A 19,535-nucleotide genomic window follows, 5' to 3' on the forward strand; every position below is an offset into this window, starting at 1 on the left:
TATTATAAGTTACTACATTAAGAAGTTATAAGCAATTAAAAATTCGCCCCGCTTTACTTACTTTTTATTTTAAGACATAACTTTAAAGCTTAATATCTCGCTTAACATCCACATTTTAAGGTTAATTTTTAAAGATTTAAAATCACGTGATTTTTAGCTTTATTTTAATATATAATATGCTTATATAAGCATTTATTTATAATATTAAATATTTTATAGCCTTATAATACATTTATAGGTATTCTAATCTTGTAATGTATTGTAATATATTACATTACAATACAATACAATACAGTATAGTAAAAAATACAAAAAATACAATACATTTAGAGGTCTGGATACTAGGACAGCCACCTAACTAGCGCACCGGGGCTAACCCGAACTTAGCCCAGACCTCTACCACACACGCTCCAATAAACCGCTACTAGAATAGCTAGCCTAGTAGGTACCTTTAACCTACACGATCTGGAATACGCTTTATATAATTATAGGTTATAGCGGGGCGGGGACGACCCGAAATAAAAGCGAGGGGGTTTTTCTTCCCATATAAAGGGTTTTCCCACTTAAACTACATGTAGAAGTACTAGAACAGCTATAATAGCTCTAGAGTACCCAAATAAATAAATAAAGGTATTATAATTATAAAAGCACTTTAAAACTAAACTATTAAAGATATGATAAAAGCTATAAATTAAGCCCTAAGAAGTAATATAATAATAGCTACGCGTAAGCTACTTAATAAAGATATAATTATTATATTCTAAGATAATACTTTCTTCTTTAAGGAAAATATAAATTAAACTTAAGTTATCTTTAAGCTAAAAGTAATAATTTATATAAGAATTCTTAGTATTATAATAAAAGCCTTTCTTATTTAATATATTAAAAAAAAAGACCTTATAATTAACTTTAATAGAGAAAATAACGCGAAGATTATACGCGTTATAATATATTACTCTTAAAGTAATATTATAATATAAATAGTTTTAATTTTAAGAGTTAAAGAAATAAAGTAAGTAAATAAGTTATATTAAATTAAACTTATATATAAGGCTAAGATATTTAATATTAAACCTTATAATAAAACTCTTAACTTATACTAATACTATAATTATTATAAGATAAGCTATATTATTAAATACTATAAGATAATATTAAGGTATAGCTAGTATACTATTACTTAATATAAAAATAAAGAAAAAAGCTACTTTATTATTATATTAAATATTAAAGAAAAGTGCGTTCTTTACTTTAAAATACACTTAACTTAATCTTATCTTTACCTTATATTAAAGGAATATTAGAATAAAGTTAAAAAAGTATATATAAAACGCTTAATAAGATTTATTAAGCTATATTATAATAATAAATATTACCTAAGATTAAGAGCTAAGAGTAACTTATTCTTTATAAAAAACTAACCTTTTATAAAGAAGAGAGAGCGTTTACTAGAAAGCTATAATTATTATAATACTATTAACACTTAATTAAACGAAATATTATAATATATTAGCTACTTTTAATTAATACCCCTTTAATAGAAGTATTAATTATAGTTATTTAACCCTTTACTTAATAATAATAAAAATTCTTTATTAAAATATTAATAAGAAAAATACACTTATATATATAGTATTATAATATAGCTTTAATATTAACCTAATAATAATATAAAAATAGGAAATAATAAGATATAATTAGCCTTTTAGCTTAAAGCTTAATAAATATTACCTAGTATATTATAAAGAAAGAAACGCTATATGTATTAATAAAAGGTATAATCTTAGCACGTAAAAGGCTTAAAAAGAAAAGAATTAAAGCTATATAACACTTAAAGGTATTAATATTTTTTCACTTTATTTAAAGCTATTAAGCTTTAACTAGTAAATACTATTAGTAAAATTAAAGATAATAGAGCTCTTAAATTAAAGCGTTTTTATTAGTAATTTTAACTAAAAACACCTATTATAAGACGCTTATAATAGAATATTTAATAGAGTAAAGAGACTTTTATAAATAATAAAGTAATAGTAACTTACACTTATTACACTATATAAAGAACCTACTTAATAATATTATAATTATAAGAATAATATTATAGACCTTATATAAGCTATAAGAAGCCTTAAAGTAATATACTTAAGCGCGCTTAATATAATTAAATTTAATTATATTTTATAATTAATTAATATTAACCTTAAAGAGAAGAAGCTTATATTAAATACCTTATTATTAAGGTATATATAAAAGAAGATAAAAGATAATCTAATAGCTATAAAGATATAATACTACTTTAGCTTAAAGATAGCTTTAATATTAATTTAAAACTATTAAAAGATTAATAAATATATAAATTAGCTTATTAAGTAATTATAAGAAATCACTTAATTAATAGCTTTAAAAAAGAGAAAGGGTAAACTTAAAGAGAAATTTTAATAAACTAGTTATATAATTAAGGTAATAGTAGCTAGACCTTTAAATGTATTGTATTTTTTGTATTTTTTACTATACTATATTGTATTGTATTGTAATGTAATATATTACAATACATTATAAGATAAGAATACCTATAAATGTATTATAAGGCTAAAAAATATCTAATATTATAAATAAATGCTTATATAAGCATATTATATATTAAAATAAAGCTAAAAATCACGTGATTTTAAATCTCTAAAAATTAACTTTAAAATGTGGATATTAAGCGAGATATTAAGCTTTAAAGTTATGTCTTAAAATAAAAAGTAAGTAAAGTGGGGCGAATTTTCAATTGCTTATAACTTTTTAATACAATAGCCTATAATAGTAAAAAGTAGACCATTTTAAAGAGCTAATTTAGCTCTTCTTAACTATATAAAAATATTACTTATAAGCCTTATAATTAGCCTTATAAATCCAAGTTAAAAAAACAAGGGTCTTTTTCACTTAAAATACATTTATATGTATTTTTAAAATGTAATGTATTGTATTTAAATACAATACACGAAAATACAATATAATACAAAATACAATACATAATACACTTGTATTTACTATATTTATAAGAGCTCTAATAGTAGCTACGTGTAAAGTAAAGAGAGCTTAGGTTAAAAGACGTATAAAGTTAAACTAATAACTTTACTATAAGGTAAGAAAGGCTTAGACTTAAATTATAGTTAAAGAAAGAAGAAGTATATAATAAAATGCCTTAAAAAAGGTATTATTAGTTAAAGAAAGCCTTTAAAAATTAAAAAGATAAGCGAGACTTTAAAGCTATACCCCCTTAAAGTAAGCTAATCTCTTACTATTATATTAAGGTAACCTAAATTACCTTATAAAGCAATTAACTATAAAATATACTAATAAGGCTAATATTTTTACTAAGAAATTCTTCTTTAAGTTATAGCTAATCTTAATGCTATCTTAAACCTAACCTTCCCTTAACTTAATACTATTTATATTCTAAAAGAAAACTATATTAACCCTATTAAAATAAAAATAGCTTTAACGTTTATAGTAAGCTAAAAGGCTCTTAGAGATAATAAGATATTAGCTAGCCTTTTAAAGGCTTATAAGAGACCTTTTATTAAAGTAATTACTTATCTTCTTAATAGCTCGCTTAAATACGCTTACTTTTTAGCTTAATTTTATACTATTAAAGTAGTTATATTATAAAAGCTAATAAAAAAGCTAAAGAATTATAAGTAAACGGGTAATTAAAGGCTAATATTACTTTTAAATGTAATAGATAAAGTTATAAAGGCTATAATTATAAGATAAATTACGCGAGTTATTAAGGTAAAGGTAATACTCTTAAACCTATAAATAAAAAATAAGAGAAATAAATTTACTAAAATCGCGCTTAAAATTATAATAAAAGTAATTAAAATAGCTTAAAGCTAGTATAGTATTATCTTACTCTTATAGTTAAATATTAATAATACCTTTAATATAATTAGCTATCTTAAACTTATTTAAATGCTTTTAAAGGTAAGGCTCTCTTACTAGATAATTACGTTTATTTAAGCTATAATTAAGTTAAAAATAAGCTGCTTATACTTTAATAAATAAATATTTTAGGTCTATTAAATATTAATAGGTATCTTATAAGGTTTATTACTATTATTAATATTATTTTTACTTTATATTACTTTACTTTATAAATAACTTTAAAAAGTATTAGATATTTTTATTATAGGTTTTATTAATAATATAAATATTCTAGCCTTTAATAAAATACTAAATTAAACGTAATAATACCTTAAAACTACCTAAAATACGTGCGTAAATTAGGTAATAAACGCTAGAGTTTACTTTAATTTAATAAAGAGTAAGCTTATATACTTTAATTATATATAAATGCTAATAATAATACGCGTTTACCTTAATAACGTAAAGATATTACTAATAACTATAAAAGTACGCTTTTTAAGCGTGTAACTTAATTAAAAGCTTACCTAAAATAAATATTAAATAAAGATTAAGAATAAGTTAACCTAATAATAGCTTACTTTTATCTCTCTTATAGCGTTTATTTAAGAATACTTTTATAAAGAAGCTAAACACTTATATAATTAAGTAATTTAATCTATTATTAGTATTTATTACTTATAAAGTAAGCGTATACTATAAACTAATAAAAATATATAATAAGCTAAGAGGTATTACGTAATAACTTACTAGTAAATAATTAAAATACCTTTAAGCTATTATTAAAGCGTTTAAAGCTACTTTAATCCCTTAGCTTAAAGTAAAAGTAGCTATTCTATTACTAGACTTTTATTTAAATTATATAAAAAGGCGCTTTAAATAATAGCTTAAAGACTTAAAGATATTAGGCTAAATTTATATAATATATATATTTATAGTAAGGGTACTTAAATAAAGGTATAACTTATAAAGAAAACCTAATAAAGAAATTATATAATAGCTATAAACTTAAAGCTAAGGTAATATTACGTGAGAGGTATTATAAGTAAACTAATAATATAAATTCTATTATTAATACTATAAGGCTAGAAATTATTACCTATAAAGAAACGTTAAGATAGTAAAGAATATACCTTAACTTAAACCTGTTAAGTAAGGTAAGAGATTATACTTAAACCTACTAAAACATAAAATAATAACTTTAATATAGCTATATATTAGCTATATAAGTCTTAATAAATTCCTTTATAAGTAGCGTATTTTTAGGGTAAAGTCTCTCTTATACTAATATAAAATAAACGTAAAGAACGTATATTAAATTATTATTAAATACCTACTATATAATAATAATTAATTATAAAACTAGCTTAAAGATTATAAGGAATTTTATTAGGCCTTAAAAAATACTAGCCTAGTATAAACCTTAACTTAATAGCTATTAAATATAGGTAAGCTTTCTTATTATTATCTTATTATATTACTTATAAAAAGATAGGCTATATAAGTTAATAATAACGCTAAAAGTAAGCTAAAGCTAAACTTAAGTTAAGGTAATATTAAGGTTTAATATATAAAAAATAATTAAATAAAAGGAATTTAATTTATTATAATAGCGAATTATAACTTAAAGCTAAACCTAGCTTAATAATATAATAATAAAAGAATCTAATTAATAATACTAGGCTATATTATTCTTCTTTAAGATATTCTTTCCCTTAAATAATAGATTTAAGCTTAAAGATAAGCGAGTAATACTTTACTTATTACTTAATACCTTTATTAGATTACTTATACTTAAATTATAATCTTAAGTAAGTATTAACTTTAATAAGGCTATAAATAATAATATAGAAAAATAATAGGAAAAATATATTAAAGATAAATTAATACTATTATTACATATAATAGCTTTTTTTATAATAATAAGTAATTATTATAATAAATCATTTATTACCTTTTAGGTAATATTTAAAGCTAATATTAACTTAATAATACGCTTTATAATAGCTAGTAACTCCTTATAATTACTATTATTATAAATAGCTAAGGTTAAGCTAATAATAGCTTTACTCTTAATCTTATTATATAATTTTTAAAGAATAATTATATTAGCCTTTAATTAAGCTAAAAACTAGAATTAAATTAAAGTTAAAGTTAAGGGTATAATAGGGGCATATATTTAAGGCTTAAAAGTATTAATAAGCTTAATAAGCTTATTTTAAAGTTAAGGTAAAATTAAATAAGTTTTAACGTTAATAAAAACCTATAAAGTATTAATTAATATATAAGAATAATAAGATTATAAGTTAAAATTAAATTAAACTTAACTTACCTTTAAGTAAAAATAATTATAAATCTAATAATTAAAGTAAGTAATAGTATTAAATTTTATAAAAGTTAATAAAGCTAGGTTAAAGCTAAGATATAAAAATAATCTTATTAAAGATAATATAATAAAGATAAGCTTAGCTCTTCTTTATATTAGTAATAACTTAAGCTATATAAAGTAAATATAAAATTTAGCGTTAAGCGTTAACTTATATAAATATTAATATAATATTAGGTTAAAGTAAAATAAAAGTACTTATAATAACCTTTTACTTAATAGTCTTTTTCTTTTAAGTAAGTGTAAGTATTTTACTCTTAAAAGAGCTATTCTTTTATAATTAAGTTAATATTATTATTAAGCTAAAGTTAATTAATTAATTAAGATATACCTTAAGAGTAATATTAAGTATAATTATTTTAAAAATAATAAGCTTTTATAAAATATTAATAGAAAGATATTAAAGTTAAGTTAAAGTTAAGTAAACGTATAAAGTAAAATAAATTAATATATAATTAAAAATAATAAATAAAACTAAGAAAAAAGACGCTTAATATTAAGCTAATATTAGGTAAGAACTTATCTTAAATTAAAAAAAAGCTTATAAAAGCTATAAGAGATAAGAAAAAGCCTTAAAAAATAACGCGTATTAATTAAATTCGCTTAAAAAACACCTAAAAAATAAGCTAATATAAGTATAGCTTTAATAAGCTTATAAAGAGAGCTAAAAGTTATTATAAAGCTAGCTTAATATTAAAGGCTATAAAAAGAGATTATACGTATAAAACTTAAGGGTTTAAAGAAGAAAGAAAGAAAGGAAAATTAATAGCTTAATTTAAGGCTCTATAAAAGCTATAATAAGCCTTAAATAGCTAATAATAATTAATTAAGCCTAATTAAATAGCCTTAAAAGTAAGAATAAAGTAAAGTTTATTATAATATATTAATTATACTAAAAATATTTAAGATATAATATTACGTTAAGCCTAAAATAATATAATATAATATAATAATTAAAGAAAATTATAAGATAACCTTAAATACTTAAATATTAAAATAATTACTTAATTAATATATTAAAGCTAATTTAAACTTAACTTAAACCTTTATTATATATACTTTAATAAACTACTATTAAAATAGCTAGCTTAATAAATACCTTTAACTTATATAATTTAAAATACGCTTTATATAATTATAGGTTATAATAAAGCGGGAATAACTTAAAATAAAAGTAAGGGGGTTTTTCTTTTTATATAAAGGGTTTTCCCACTTAAATTACATGTAAAAGTACTAGAATAGCTTATAATAGCTCTAGGGTACTTAAATAAATAAATAAATATATAATATAAAAAACCTTTATAATTAATTAATTTATAATTATTATTAAGTTAGTTTTTTAATTTAAAAATTAAAAAAAAATATTTAAAATAAATCTATTATTAAATAATAATAATAATTATATATTATATTATATAAAAGCTATTATATATATTATATATATTTTCTTTAATTTATTATAAAATAATTTAATTTTTTAAGAATTATTTTATATATAAATTTATATTATTTAAAATTTAATAAAAATATATGAGATAATAATATATAAAATATTTTTATCTTATAAAATATATGAAATATATATAATTATTATAAGATTTAATAAATATATAAAATAAAGCGGTGCCCCGCTTACTGCTTAGCACCTCTACTAGACCGCTTACGCTTAGACTGTAATCCTTAAGTAAGCACTAACTTTAATAAGGCTATAAACGATAATATAGGAAAATAACGGGGAAGATATATTAGAGATAAGCTGGTATTACTATTAAATACGGTAGCTTTCTTTATAATAATAAGTAATTACCGTAATAAATTATTTATTACCTTTTAAGTAATACTTAAAGCTAATATTAACTTAATAACGCGCTTTATAATAGCTAATAACTTCTTATAATTATTACTATTATAAATAGCTAAGGTTAAGCTAATAATAGCCTTACCCTTAAGCTTATTACGTAATTTTTAAAGGATAATTATATTAGTTAATTAAGCTAAAAACTAGAATTAAATTAAAGCTAAAGTTAAAGGTATAATAGGGGTATATACTTAAGGCTTAAAAGTATTAATAAGCTTAATAAGCTTATCTTAAAGTTAAGGTAAAATTAAATAAGTTTTAATATTAAAAAAAACCTATAAAGTATTAATTAATATATAAAAATAATAAAATTATAGGTTAAAGTTAAATTAAACTTAACTTACCTTTAAGTAAAAATAATTATAAACCTAATAATTAAAGTAAGTAATAATATTAAATTTTATAAGAGTTAATAAAGCTAGATTAAAGTTAAAGTATAAAAATAATCTTATTAAAGATAATATAATAAAGATAAGCTTAGCTCTTCTTTACGTTAATAATAACTTAAATTATATAAGGTAAATATAAAATTTAACGTTAAGTATTAACCTATATAAATATTAATATAATATTAAGCTAAAGTAAAATAAAGGTACTTATAATAACCTTTTACTTAATAGCCTTTTTCTTTTAAGTAAGTGTAAGTATTTTACCCTTAAAAGAGCTATTCTTTTATAATTAAGTTAATACTATTATTAAGTTAAAGTTAATTAATTAATTAAAATGTATTTTAAGGGTAATATTAAGTATAATTATTTTAAAAATAATAAGCTTTTATAAAATATTAATAAAAGATATTAAAATTAAGTTAAAGTTAAGTAAATATATAAAGTAAAATAAATTAATATATAATTAAAAATAATAAATAAAACTAAGAAAAGAGACGCTTAATATTAGGCTAATATTAGGTAAAAACTTACCTTAAATTAAAAAAAAGCTTATAAAAGCTATAAGAGATAAGAAAAAGCTTAAAAAAATAACGCGTATTAATTAAATTCGCTTAAAAAACGCCTAAAAAATAAGCTAATATAAGTATAGCTTTAATAAGCTTATAAAAAGAGCTAAAAGCTATTATAAGGCTAGCTTAATATTAAAGGCTATAAAAAGAGGTTATACGTACGAAAATTAAGGGTTTAAAGAAGAAAAAAAGAAAGAAAAATTAATAGCTTAATTTAAAGCTCTTATAAAGGTTTTAATAGGCCTTAAATAGCTAGTAATTAGAGCTCTTACGAATATAGTAAATACAAGTGTATTGTGTATTGTATTTTGTATTGTATTGTATTTTCGTGTATTGTATTTAAATACAATACATTATATTCTTAAAATACCTATAAATGTATTATTAGGGAAAAACGCTAGTAAATTTTTTACTTATATATATAAGGCTAATTATAAGGCTTATAAGAAATATTTTTATATAGTTAAATAGAGCTATTTTAGTCCTTTAAAATACATTAATTTATATTATTATAAGTTATATAATAAGAGAGTTATTTATATTTGTATTATTAAAAATATATTATTAAAAATTTAAAATATAAAGTTTAAACTTTAAATATATAAATTTTATAAAATTAAATACTTTAAAGCTATTAACGCGTTAATTAATTATATTACTTAATTATTATTATTTTTAAGTCCTTTTTTCTTAATTCATATAGTATTAAACTTAAATTTTTAAGCTTTATTATTTAATATCTTAATAATTATTAAAAATATAATAGTAAATAATATATTATTATAAACCTTAGAATTATATTAATATAATACTATTTTTTATACAATTAATTCTAAATAATATATCTAAAAATATACTATAAAAAAGACTTAAGAGTAAATGTTAAATTTAAAAAAATATAAATGCAAGTAACTTTTTAAATATATAACTTATAATATTAATATAAATATCTTTATAAAGCTAAAGTTCTTCTTATTATTATAAAATTCAAAAAAAATATTAAAAGCTTTATTTTATACTAATATAAAGCTATTATGCATTATAAATATTACTATCTTCCTCTTCTTCTCTATTTTTAGTACTATTTATAAATTTAACTTTAAAAATAGCCTTATTACTACTAGAAGAAGCTGAATTTTCATTTGATTCAGATTTTTCTGAATTTAAGCTAGAATAAGAGAATAAATTATAATATTTCTTTATTTTAACTCGTTTTTCCTTATTTTTAGCCTAGTTTTTTAATAATAAAATTTTTCGAATATTAGAATGCATTAAAGAGGTTCTTCGCTTACTAATCACGTTACCTCCTTAGTTAAAATTCCCTTCTATAGCTCCTAAAGTAGCTGGAATAGCTAAATATTTTCGTGCTATTATTAAAAGAATCGGAAAAGCTTTAATAGAATTAGCCCACTAAATAAATATATCTTCCTATTAAAAGTTAGTATTTATTTTTATATAATTAAGCTTATAAAGTTAAGGTTATTATAATAAAAGTTAAAAATACCTTATTATCTTTTAAATTAAGCTTATAATAACTAGAAATCTCGTTTTTTTTAGTTTCTTTAATAGCTTTATTTTTTTGCTTAGGAAATAAGTCATTAAATAAACTAGGCTTTAATTTAGGCCTAAAACCTTTATAAGATGTTAATTTCTTAGCTGGTTATTGTAAATCGATTATTACTCGATTATTATTTAAATTAGAACTAGAAGAAGAATCTTCTTCTATTTTTATATTTGAAATAAGCTTGTTTTTAGGGTCTTTTATATATAATTCATATGTTCTAAGATATAATTAGTTATAAGATATTAAAAAAAGGTTATTTTTAATAATTATTTATACTTACTCTTAATATTCTTTTTTTAAATCATTTAATAATAAATGTAAAGTAGTTGAATTTATATTAAATCAAGTTTTAACCGTTTTAATATTAAATCTAGGGTCTAATATAGCAGCAAATAAATAAGGCTTCTAAAAACTATAATTACTATTAATATTTTTTAGAAAATAGTAATTTAGTTTCTTTAAACCTATATTTAAAGCTGAAATAAAAGCTCTAGCTAACGGATTATAAGCGTTTTTCTATAAATAAGTTAGAATAGTTATTATAATTTATTTTAATATAAAAAGCTTAATATAAAAAGTTTAAAAATATAAAAACTTACGTTTTTAAGCTAACTTTCTTGATCTTTTAATATATTTTCAAGAAGAAAGTATATTTTAAAGATATAAAAAGATACTAAGCTTATAGTATTATAAGCTTAGCTTTGTAATTTCTTTATAGGCTCATTAAAAACCTCTAAAATACTTGATAAAGTCTCTAAATCAAGCCATTCTTGCGTTGTTAAATTAGCATCTTTAAAAGCTACTATATTTGTAACGTTTTATAATAATATAATAGCTTTTTTAAGCATAATAGTCGTATTTATCATTCTAAAAGTTGAATTCTATCTCGTTGCGTTTGCTAAGTTAAGTAAAAATAGTTAGTAATAATTATTAATAGTTTTAAATAGATTTTTAAGGTCTTAATAATAGAAATAAAAGCTATTAAATATATTATATAACTTAACTAATAGTATTTTTATAATATTATTATTTTTAGCTATAAAGCCCTTAGATTTAGCTTCTTTTAAAGCTTTAATCCATTGAGAATAAAGTTGTTGGTTATTTTTAAGAAGAATTGCTATTTTTTTAACTTTTCCAATAATTCCTATATAATAATTAGCTTAAAATATATATAAATATAATAAAAAAAACCTTAAAATACCTGGAAGTAAATTAGAAAATTGTTTTTGTTTTTTAGAAGATAATTGGTTAAATTCTTCTATTAAAAAGTATAAAAGCTCGCTATTTTTGTATTTTTCGATATTTTCGGATGTTGTTGATTTGGTAGTAAACGTAAATATAATATCTTTAGCAATAATATTTAAAATATGAGCCGTATAACGAATATTGAAAGGTTTTAGGTTTTTTTTCGTATAAAAGTTTAAAAAAGAGGTAAGAAAAGTGTTATTATTAGAGCTATTATCTCTAGTAAAACTATAATTTAAAATAAGTTAATAAAATATCATAAAATAACCTTATAATTAACTTACCTTAATATTTTTTCTGGTTTTATATTATATTCTAATAATAGTTAATTAAAACAAAGATTAATAGAACTTCTAGTGTGAGTATTAGGTAAATATTTAAATCCTAAATATAATTAGTTTAAAAAGTTAAATAATAATATAATATTATATGATAAAAATAAGAAAAATAAGAAAAATAATAAACTAACCAATTAAATAGTATTCTAAATTAAATTTAAAGTTTAGCTAATTAGCTATAACTCCTAAATAAGATTTAGAATTAATAGAAGTCTAAATATTAAGTTAAATAGATATATAACCTAATTTATTAACTTGATTTTAAATTATATTAATTATATTCTTCTTCATTTTTAGATATAAAATATCTATATAAGAAAGTATATTTTAATAGTGAAAAAAGCTCGTATCTTAACTAAAATAAGTTAATATTATTAAATATATAATATAATATTATAAACTTACTTATTATAATAGCTTATTAGCTTTTTAAAGCTTTTACTAGTAATAGTAGTAAAAGATAGGTTATTTTAAAGCATAAACTTAATAGCTAGTATAAGAGCAGTATCCTTAGAAAATTCACTAATAATAGTATTATTTCTAGGTCTTTTATTGCCTCTTTTACTGCTAGATATACTAGATTGAGCTGATATTTCGGATAATAAAGGTGATTCCGTATAAATAGGCACTATATATTAATAAATTAGTAATTAATATCTTTAAAGTATTATAATATAATATTAATATTATATTAATATGTTAAAAGAATAGTTTAAAGATAATAAGTTAATAACTTACACGTTAATTTAGAATTTTCTTCGTTTTTTAAGGTTATAATAGAAGGATGTTTTTTTTTATAATATGTAACACTATTAAAAGACTAAAAACGCTTTGCTTTACTATAAAAAGTAAATAAACAGTCTTATTAAGTGCAAAAACAATGAATTAATCTTTCTTTATTGAAATTAATCTCTGATAATCGAAAATCAAAGAGATTATGTTAAAAGATATATAATTTTAAACTAAATTAATAGCTCTTATTATTTTTAGGGTCATTTTGATATCGATTTAGCGTTAGAAGACTCGTAGTAGAGTTATTATTCGTAGATAAATTGGGTTCAGAATCAAAGGGATTTTCAGCCATTTTTAATGATAAATAAGATAGGGTTTTAAGGTAAAAAAATAGTTACTATATACCCTAAAAATAGGGTTATTTAGTGAAAAAAAAAGTTTTATTAAAAGTAAGATATTAGTTGAGTTATAGGTGTTAAAGTGTTAGTATAAAAAAAGAGAATTCTAAACTTTAAAGAGAGATAATATAGTTAATATATAGAGTTTAAATACGATGAAAGATGTCATGAAAACCTTAAATTTCAGGCATTTTTTTGATGCCTAACTTACCCCTAAAACGTGTATATTCGTATAGAAACCGGTGAAAAATTTGCAAGATAAAATACAACTATTATAAAATAGTAGAATATACCAGTGTAATTATAATGCATAAAGGGCTTTCTGTTATGTTACGTTAAGGCGTTTCTTCACCTAAAACATACATATATACTACAAGAAGTATTTACATTTTTAAATTTTAAGTTAATATAACTTTCGTAATATTAGACTTATAAAGATACACCTAGTATATAAAGATAGAGCTTTTTAAGAGCTATCAATTAGTTTTATTTTTATCCATTTTAGTCTATTATTAGTAGAGATATTCTAGTTTATATGATGTGGCGTTTTTACTAAAGCGGGGTTACGCGGGGTAACTTAAATACTCTACTTTCTTTACACTACTAAATACCGCATATAATATCTCTATAATTATTAATTAAAAATAAATGAAAATATTATTTTTAAATAGCTGAGATTATAAGCTTTTAAATGATACTAATTTTATAATAAGATTCGTTTTTTTCATAGAGTTATAATAGATTAAATATATAGTATAATAAAAGTTATAGAATTTATTTTTAATGTATATATATATATATATTATAATATATATAAGTATATGTAAATATTTTATAATTATAAAATATATGAATAAGTATAAAAAAAGCTAAAGAATTTTATAATATATAATTTATATATAATTTATATTATATTAATAAAGATATTTAAAATATAAAGTATAATAAATAATTTAAATTAGTAATAAATTAAGGAAAAATAAAAAAAATATATATTATTAAGAATATATTATTATATAATTATCTTATATTATATATATATTTTTATTTATTATTTAATAGTATTTTTAAAATAATTAATATATACTATATATTTTTTTAGTTTTTTATATATAATATAAGTAAAAAAAATTATTTAAAAAATATTTACTTAATTTACATAATATAATATCTTTATAAGGCTTAAAAAAACCTTATTTTTTTATTTATTTTATATAAAAGTTATATAATATTTTTATATTTATTTTATTTTTAAAGTAAAATATTTTATTAATACGTAGACTTTTAAGTATAATTTTTATATTATTATAATGAGAAAAAAATCTATTATTATTATATATTTTTTAAAATTTATTATTATATATTCTAATAATACATTTATAGGTATTTCATTTATGTATTGTATTATATTGTATTACAATACAATACAATATAATATAGTATAGTAAAAAATACAAAAAATACAATACATTTAGAGGTCTGCTAGTAATAGCTAATTAAGCCTAGTTAAGTAGCCTTAAAAGTAAGAATAAAGTAAAGTTTATTATAATATATTAATTATATTAAAAATATTTAAGATATAATATTATATTAAGCTTAAAATAATATAATATAATATAATACTTAAAGAAAACTATAAGATAGCCTTAAATACTTAAATATTAAAATAATTACTTAACTAGTATATTAAAGTTAACTTAAACTTAACTTAAACCTTTATTATATATACTTTAATAAACTATTACTAGAATAGCTAGCCTAATAAATACCTTTAACCTATATAATTTAAAATACACTTTATATAATTATAGGTTATAGTAAGGCGAGAATAACTTAAAATAAAAGTAAGGGGGTTTTTCTTTTTATATAAAGAGTTTTTTTACTTAAATTACATGTAAAAGTACTAGAATAGCTTATAATAGCTCTAGGGTACTTAAATAAATAAATAAATAAATATATAAAATATATTTATTTAATATTTAAATTTAATATTTTATTTTTTATATTAAATTTTATTAAAATTTAAGAAGTTTTATATTTAATTAAATAAAATATATAAATTTATAATTATAATCTTTTATAATAATATATAATTTTACTTATATAATATAATTTATTATATAATTTTATATATTTTATTTAATTTATTATATTTTTTTATTAATATTTTTACATATACGTGGCCGCGTTACTAATGTGGCCGCGTTGCTGATAAGCACCACCTTAGGTGGTGAGAGCTTTGCCAGCCGAACCATTTAAGGTGGGGCGGGCACGATTAATGCCCGTGCCTTGACAGCGCCAGGCCACTGATGACCACCGCCTCACCAGGTTCAGGTGCTTGTCAGATGCCAAGGTTCGAGCTTCAATGCATGTCCTGGCAGGGTCGTCTTGCAATGACGTTTTCCTTCTTTTCATCCACCACAGTCTCCCTCGTCTCGCTACCGGCCAGCAAATACGTTCGCATCATGACCCAGAGTTCATCCATGATTCAAAATAAAACGTAACAGCTCCTTTATATGACATCTGCTACAGCATTAGATACCAGAGTTGCCTGAAAGCCCGCCAACACCACTCTTCCATCTAGATCAAAATGCAATCCCAAACAGAAAACCGCTCATTAGAATCTTGCACCATCCCACTCATACCTCGTCGTCACTTATCGTCGTGTAGCTAAGCCAAGGCACTTCCCATGGCTTCCAGCCTTCCGGCACCGGCCTATCCGGGCGCATTAGGTCACATTAGGCCATCGTGGAGAACTCGGCAATTACCACCTCGTTCAGCCCGCAGGATATCAACATCTCTAGGCCTAGTACCTCGTTCTCTCGTAAACCACGGTCCCTCCTGGCGGAGGTCGATAGTGCGACCCGCTTACCCGCGGACTAGTCCGGTACGACTCCCGCATGACGCTGGAGTAGCTCGCCCTGGGTGAATGGTGGTGGTGATGGTGGTGGCCGTGGTGGTGGTGCCGTCGAGGGGGAATGATTTCCTCCTTGTAGTAGTATCTGGTGTTTGGTTCGCCCCAGAAACACATTGTAGACTGGTTTGCGTTGAATAGTCCCAGGTCGAGTGAGGCGTGGATAAGCCGCCGCGCAATGTAGCTCTGTGGCCTGTCAATCAGCTGAGGCCGTGAAGAAAGTAAAAGTGAGGGTGGTGATGGGGCTCGAAAGCAATGGAGAGAGGGAATCAAGTCTCTTTTTATACAAGAAAACTCATTGTTCCGTCAGGGCTGTGCCGCACGCTGTCAGCATGTTTAGTGCTTGGGAACCCTTGTTGTGAAACCCCTGCCATGTGGTGGGAACATCCCTCACATCCCCCGCCGGGGGCGTCATTGCTCGGCGCATTACAATGCATTACGATGCATTTCCCGGTGCCTCCACTTGTTGGTCGTCGTATGGCGGCTATGCCGGCCTTGCTTGTGAAAGGTGAAATGAGGCTGGATTTGGGCCTCGTTGTGAGACTGCTGATGGTAGGGCTGATGCGCCATTTGATGACGTGATGGTTTGCAACTACCTACTTGCGTACCTACATGGCCAGGTGGAATGAATCGGCTTGCATAATGAACCGAGCCCCATGCTCTGTAAATCCTAGCAGCCTAGGTATAAGACCAGTTACCATACTTCTCTCACACATGTCATCATCCTGATTGAAAATCTATCGTGCAGATTCGCATCTTGCAACGCCCGTATGGTACATTTTTGACTGTTTCCCCCTCTGACACCTCCTTGACTGTAATGTCTATCCACCCCATCCATAAAATTCTCTTTATTTCTTGGTAAAGCCAACCTCCACCTGACCGACTGCCCAAGCAGCTGCGTACACAGCCATCATGCTAGCAAACACAATAAAAGGCTTTCGCAGAGTATCAAACGTTGAAGTCTCGTATGAAATGATGACGTCGCGGTCGCGGAATTCGTCAACCAGGTTCTGTGCCTTGATTATCACCGAGGTGCGGCCCAGGGTGTCGAGGTAAGTCTTGTGAACGCTGACTGAAGTCTCAACAACGGACGATTCGGGGATACCAGTGTAATACTTGACATTGCTACATCTTTCGTTAGTGCTGCTGGCTTCCTGCATGATGGATTTGAGACGCATGGCTTACCGAGCTCCCTCAGGAAGAACCACGCGAATGATAACCTGTCCATACTCAATACCTTCAGCCTGCCTGGGGCCCTCGAGGAAAGGAACCTTTAGAACATAGCCACCAGTTGCAGTCTTGCGGAGAAGGTTGGCAGCATCCGAGTTCCAGCCAATGGTGAAGGGATAGTTCCAGCCACCGAAAAGAGGATACCGGGGCTTGAGCTCAAGCAATGCTTCGCGCTTGTTGCTTCTGAACTTGGACGTTGAAACGTTGCCAATGACATCGGTAAAGTACGGATCAACGCTACCAACCTGCAGAGGGACACGTAGCTCCTTCAGGGCCGTAGAGGCAGGATTGAAGAAGGCGGATTGTGCATATTTGACTCGGTTAAAAGGTGACGACAAATTGGCACCACGGTGGTGCAAGGCATACCGCTCCTCGAAAGCGATGTTACCACCCCAGTGGCTGACTTCGATATCGCGTTCTAGGGTAGAAACATGGGTGACGGGCTTGGTGAACTCGAATCGAACCTGAGCAGGGGAAATGGCTCCAGCAGGCTTCTCACCGAAGGGACCATAAATCAGCTTGGCACCCTGCTTCTGCGGGAGCTCCTCCTTGCCTTCGGTGATCTTGGTATAGTCGGGAATTGTGGATGACGCAGCCTTGACCTCAGTCTTTTGCTTCAAGGTAGGATAGGCGGATGGCGCATAGACGGAGAAATCGTGGACGAGATATTGCTTATCGTCCTGCTTAATGGAGGCGGGAAGAGGTCTATAAGCCTTCAGGTTGTAGAAGGATATGCCGAGGGTTTGTTGGCCACCGGCTTTGAGAGGAGTTGGGAGATGAATACGATAGTACTGAGTATCACTGAGGAATTAAAGCCAATGATTAGCCCTCGTAGGATGTAATGACACACTGACAAGTAGTCGACAAACCTGTTGGGGTCATATTCAACTGCTTCAGAAACAAACGGACCAGCGTTTGCGTTCTTGCGGTCCTTTACTTCGAAGCCACCAACGCGAGCAATTTGTTCCTCTGTGAATGGTATATAATATTCGCTTTGAGGCTCATTGGAAACGTTTTCTATGAGAACATTAATCTGTTCCTTGGCGTAGTTCTTCTCCAAGGAAATGATGTGGACTAAGTTGGCATTTCTGAAGACCTGCGGCGGCTTGAACTGCGCAGGCTGTGAATCCTTGGAAGACGAGGCGGCGGTGGCGGCGAGGGCGCTGGAAGCGACAGCCAGCAACGCTGATGCAATCGATAATGGCTTCATTGTAACAAATGAATGGAAAGGGCGCTCATTGAGTTGCGTGTGCGCCCGATTATGCTGTTGTGAAGGTCCAAGAAGGATGTCGCTCGGATTCTCAAGAGACACCTTGACGCAAGCTCCTTTCCAAACGGCATACGTTTCCTGAGCTTGCAGCTTAGAAGCCAATCATGAACGAGAAGTGGGCCACTCTGCTTGTTTGTCCGCCAGGGCGAAGACGAGGGAACAGAGGAGGACGGAGACGTGACGTGCGACTTGGGCTAGCAATCAAAGATACGCACAACCAGCGGGTGACGGGCGAATCACAAATGCCGTGTTTAGAATATTTGAAAGCAAGGAGTATAGTGTATTGCAAATTATAGACGCAACGTCCACAGTGGGAGGCGAAAAGTATTTGACCACATCAGGCACCCGGATAGCGCGCTCTATATTATATAATGTACTCCGATTTATTAGTGTGCACTTCTTGGTGGGCAAATATATTCTGCCAGAGACTGTATAACCTGAAGATCATGAGGCATCCTATGACAAGGGCTGGTGGTTGCGGATGCGAGGCTGGACCGTGATTTGACACATGGCCATCCTTTGTTAGGCGCACACAATCTCGACAACTTTTGAAGTGACAGGCGACTGGGCCATCTTCCTTCCCATCTGCCCTTTCCACGGGGATGAGGCCACCGAGATGTTATAAGAAAGAATGACCAGGATAGGTACAAGACTACGGAGTAAGCCTTGGTCTTTCAAACCGACGGGCAGCTCTTCTGTCACCATTCTTCGCGTCATCGAGTCGAGACCGACC

The 19,535-nt window shown here is 25.3% G+C and overlaps 1 protein-coding gene across 2 annotated transcripts; it reads right to left on the minus strand.

Annotated features, from left to right (window-relative positions):
• Positions 1-15,538: 15,538 nt before the first annotated feature.
• Positions 15,539-18,945, minus strand: OST1_1 (dolichyl-diphosphooligosaccharide--protein glycosyltransferase subunit 1). 2 transcript variants are annotated; one of them, XM_007811123.2, is made up of 3 exons: positions 18,402-18,945; positions 17,488-18,333; positions 15,539-17,427 (listed from the first exon to the last, which is right to left on the minus strand). In XM_007811123.2, the coding sequence occupies exons 1-3, from the start codon at positions 18,740-18,742 to the stop codon at positions 17,151-17,153; spliced, it is 1,464 nt and encodes a 487-aa protein (XP_007809314.2). In that variant the 5' UTR covers positions 18,743-18,945; the 3' UTR covers positions 15,539-17,150. The 2 variants fall into 2 exon arrangements, with proteins under 2 accessions (XP_007809314.2, XP_065977346.1); XM_066117559.1 differs by having other exon boundaries at positions 15,539-18,333.
• Positions 18,946-19,535: the final 590 nt, after the last annotated feature.

This window comes from Metarhizium acridum (assembly GCF_019434415.1).
Source record: "Metarhizium acridum strain ARSEF 324 chromosome Unknown scaffold_13, whole genome shotgun sequence".
NCBI classification, from domain to species: Eukaryota; Fungi; Ascomycota; class Sordariomycetes; order Hypocreales; family Clavicipitaceae; genus Metarhizium; species Metarhizium acridum.

Excerpts from the sequence above, each read along its gene's own strand:
- OST1_1 (XM_007811123.2), bottom strand. The coding sequence starts at position 18,742 with ATGAAGCCATTATCGATTGCATCAGCGTTGCTGGCTGTCGCTTCCAGC. Across the intron at positions 18,334-18,401 it reads GTTGAATATGACCCCAACAG|TGATACTCAGTACTATCGTA; the intron begins GTTTGTCGACTA and ends TTAATTCCTCAG. Across the intron at positions 17,428-17,487 it reads GTTCTTCCTGAGGGAGCTCG|CAATGTCAAGTATTACACTG; the intron begins GTAAGCCATGCG and ends CGAAAGATGTAG.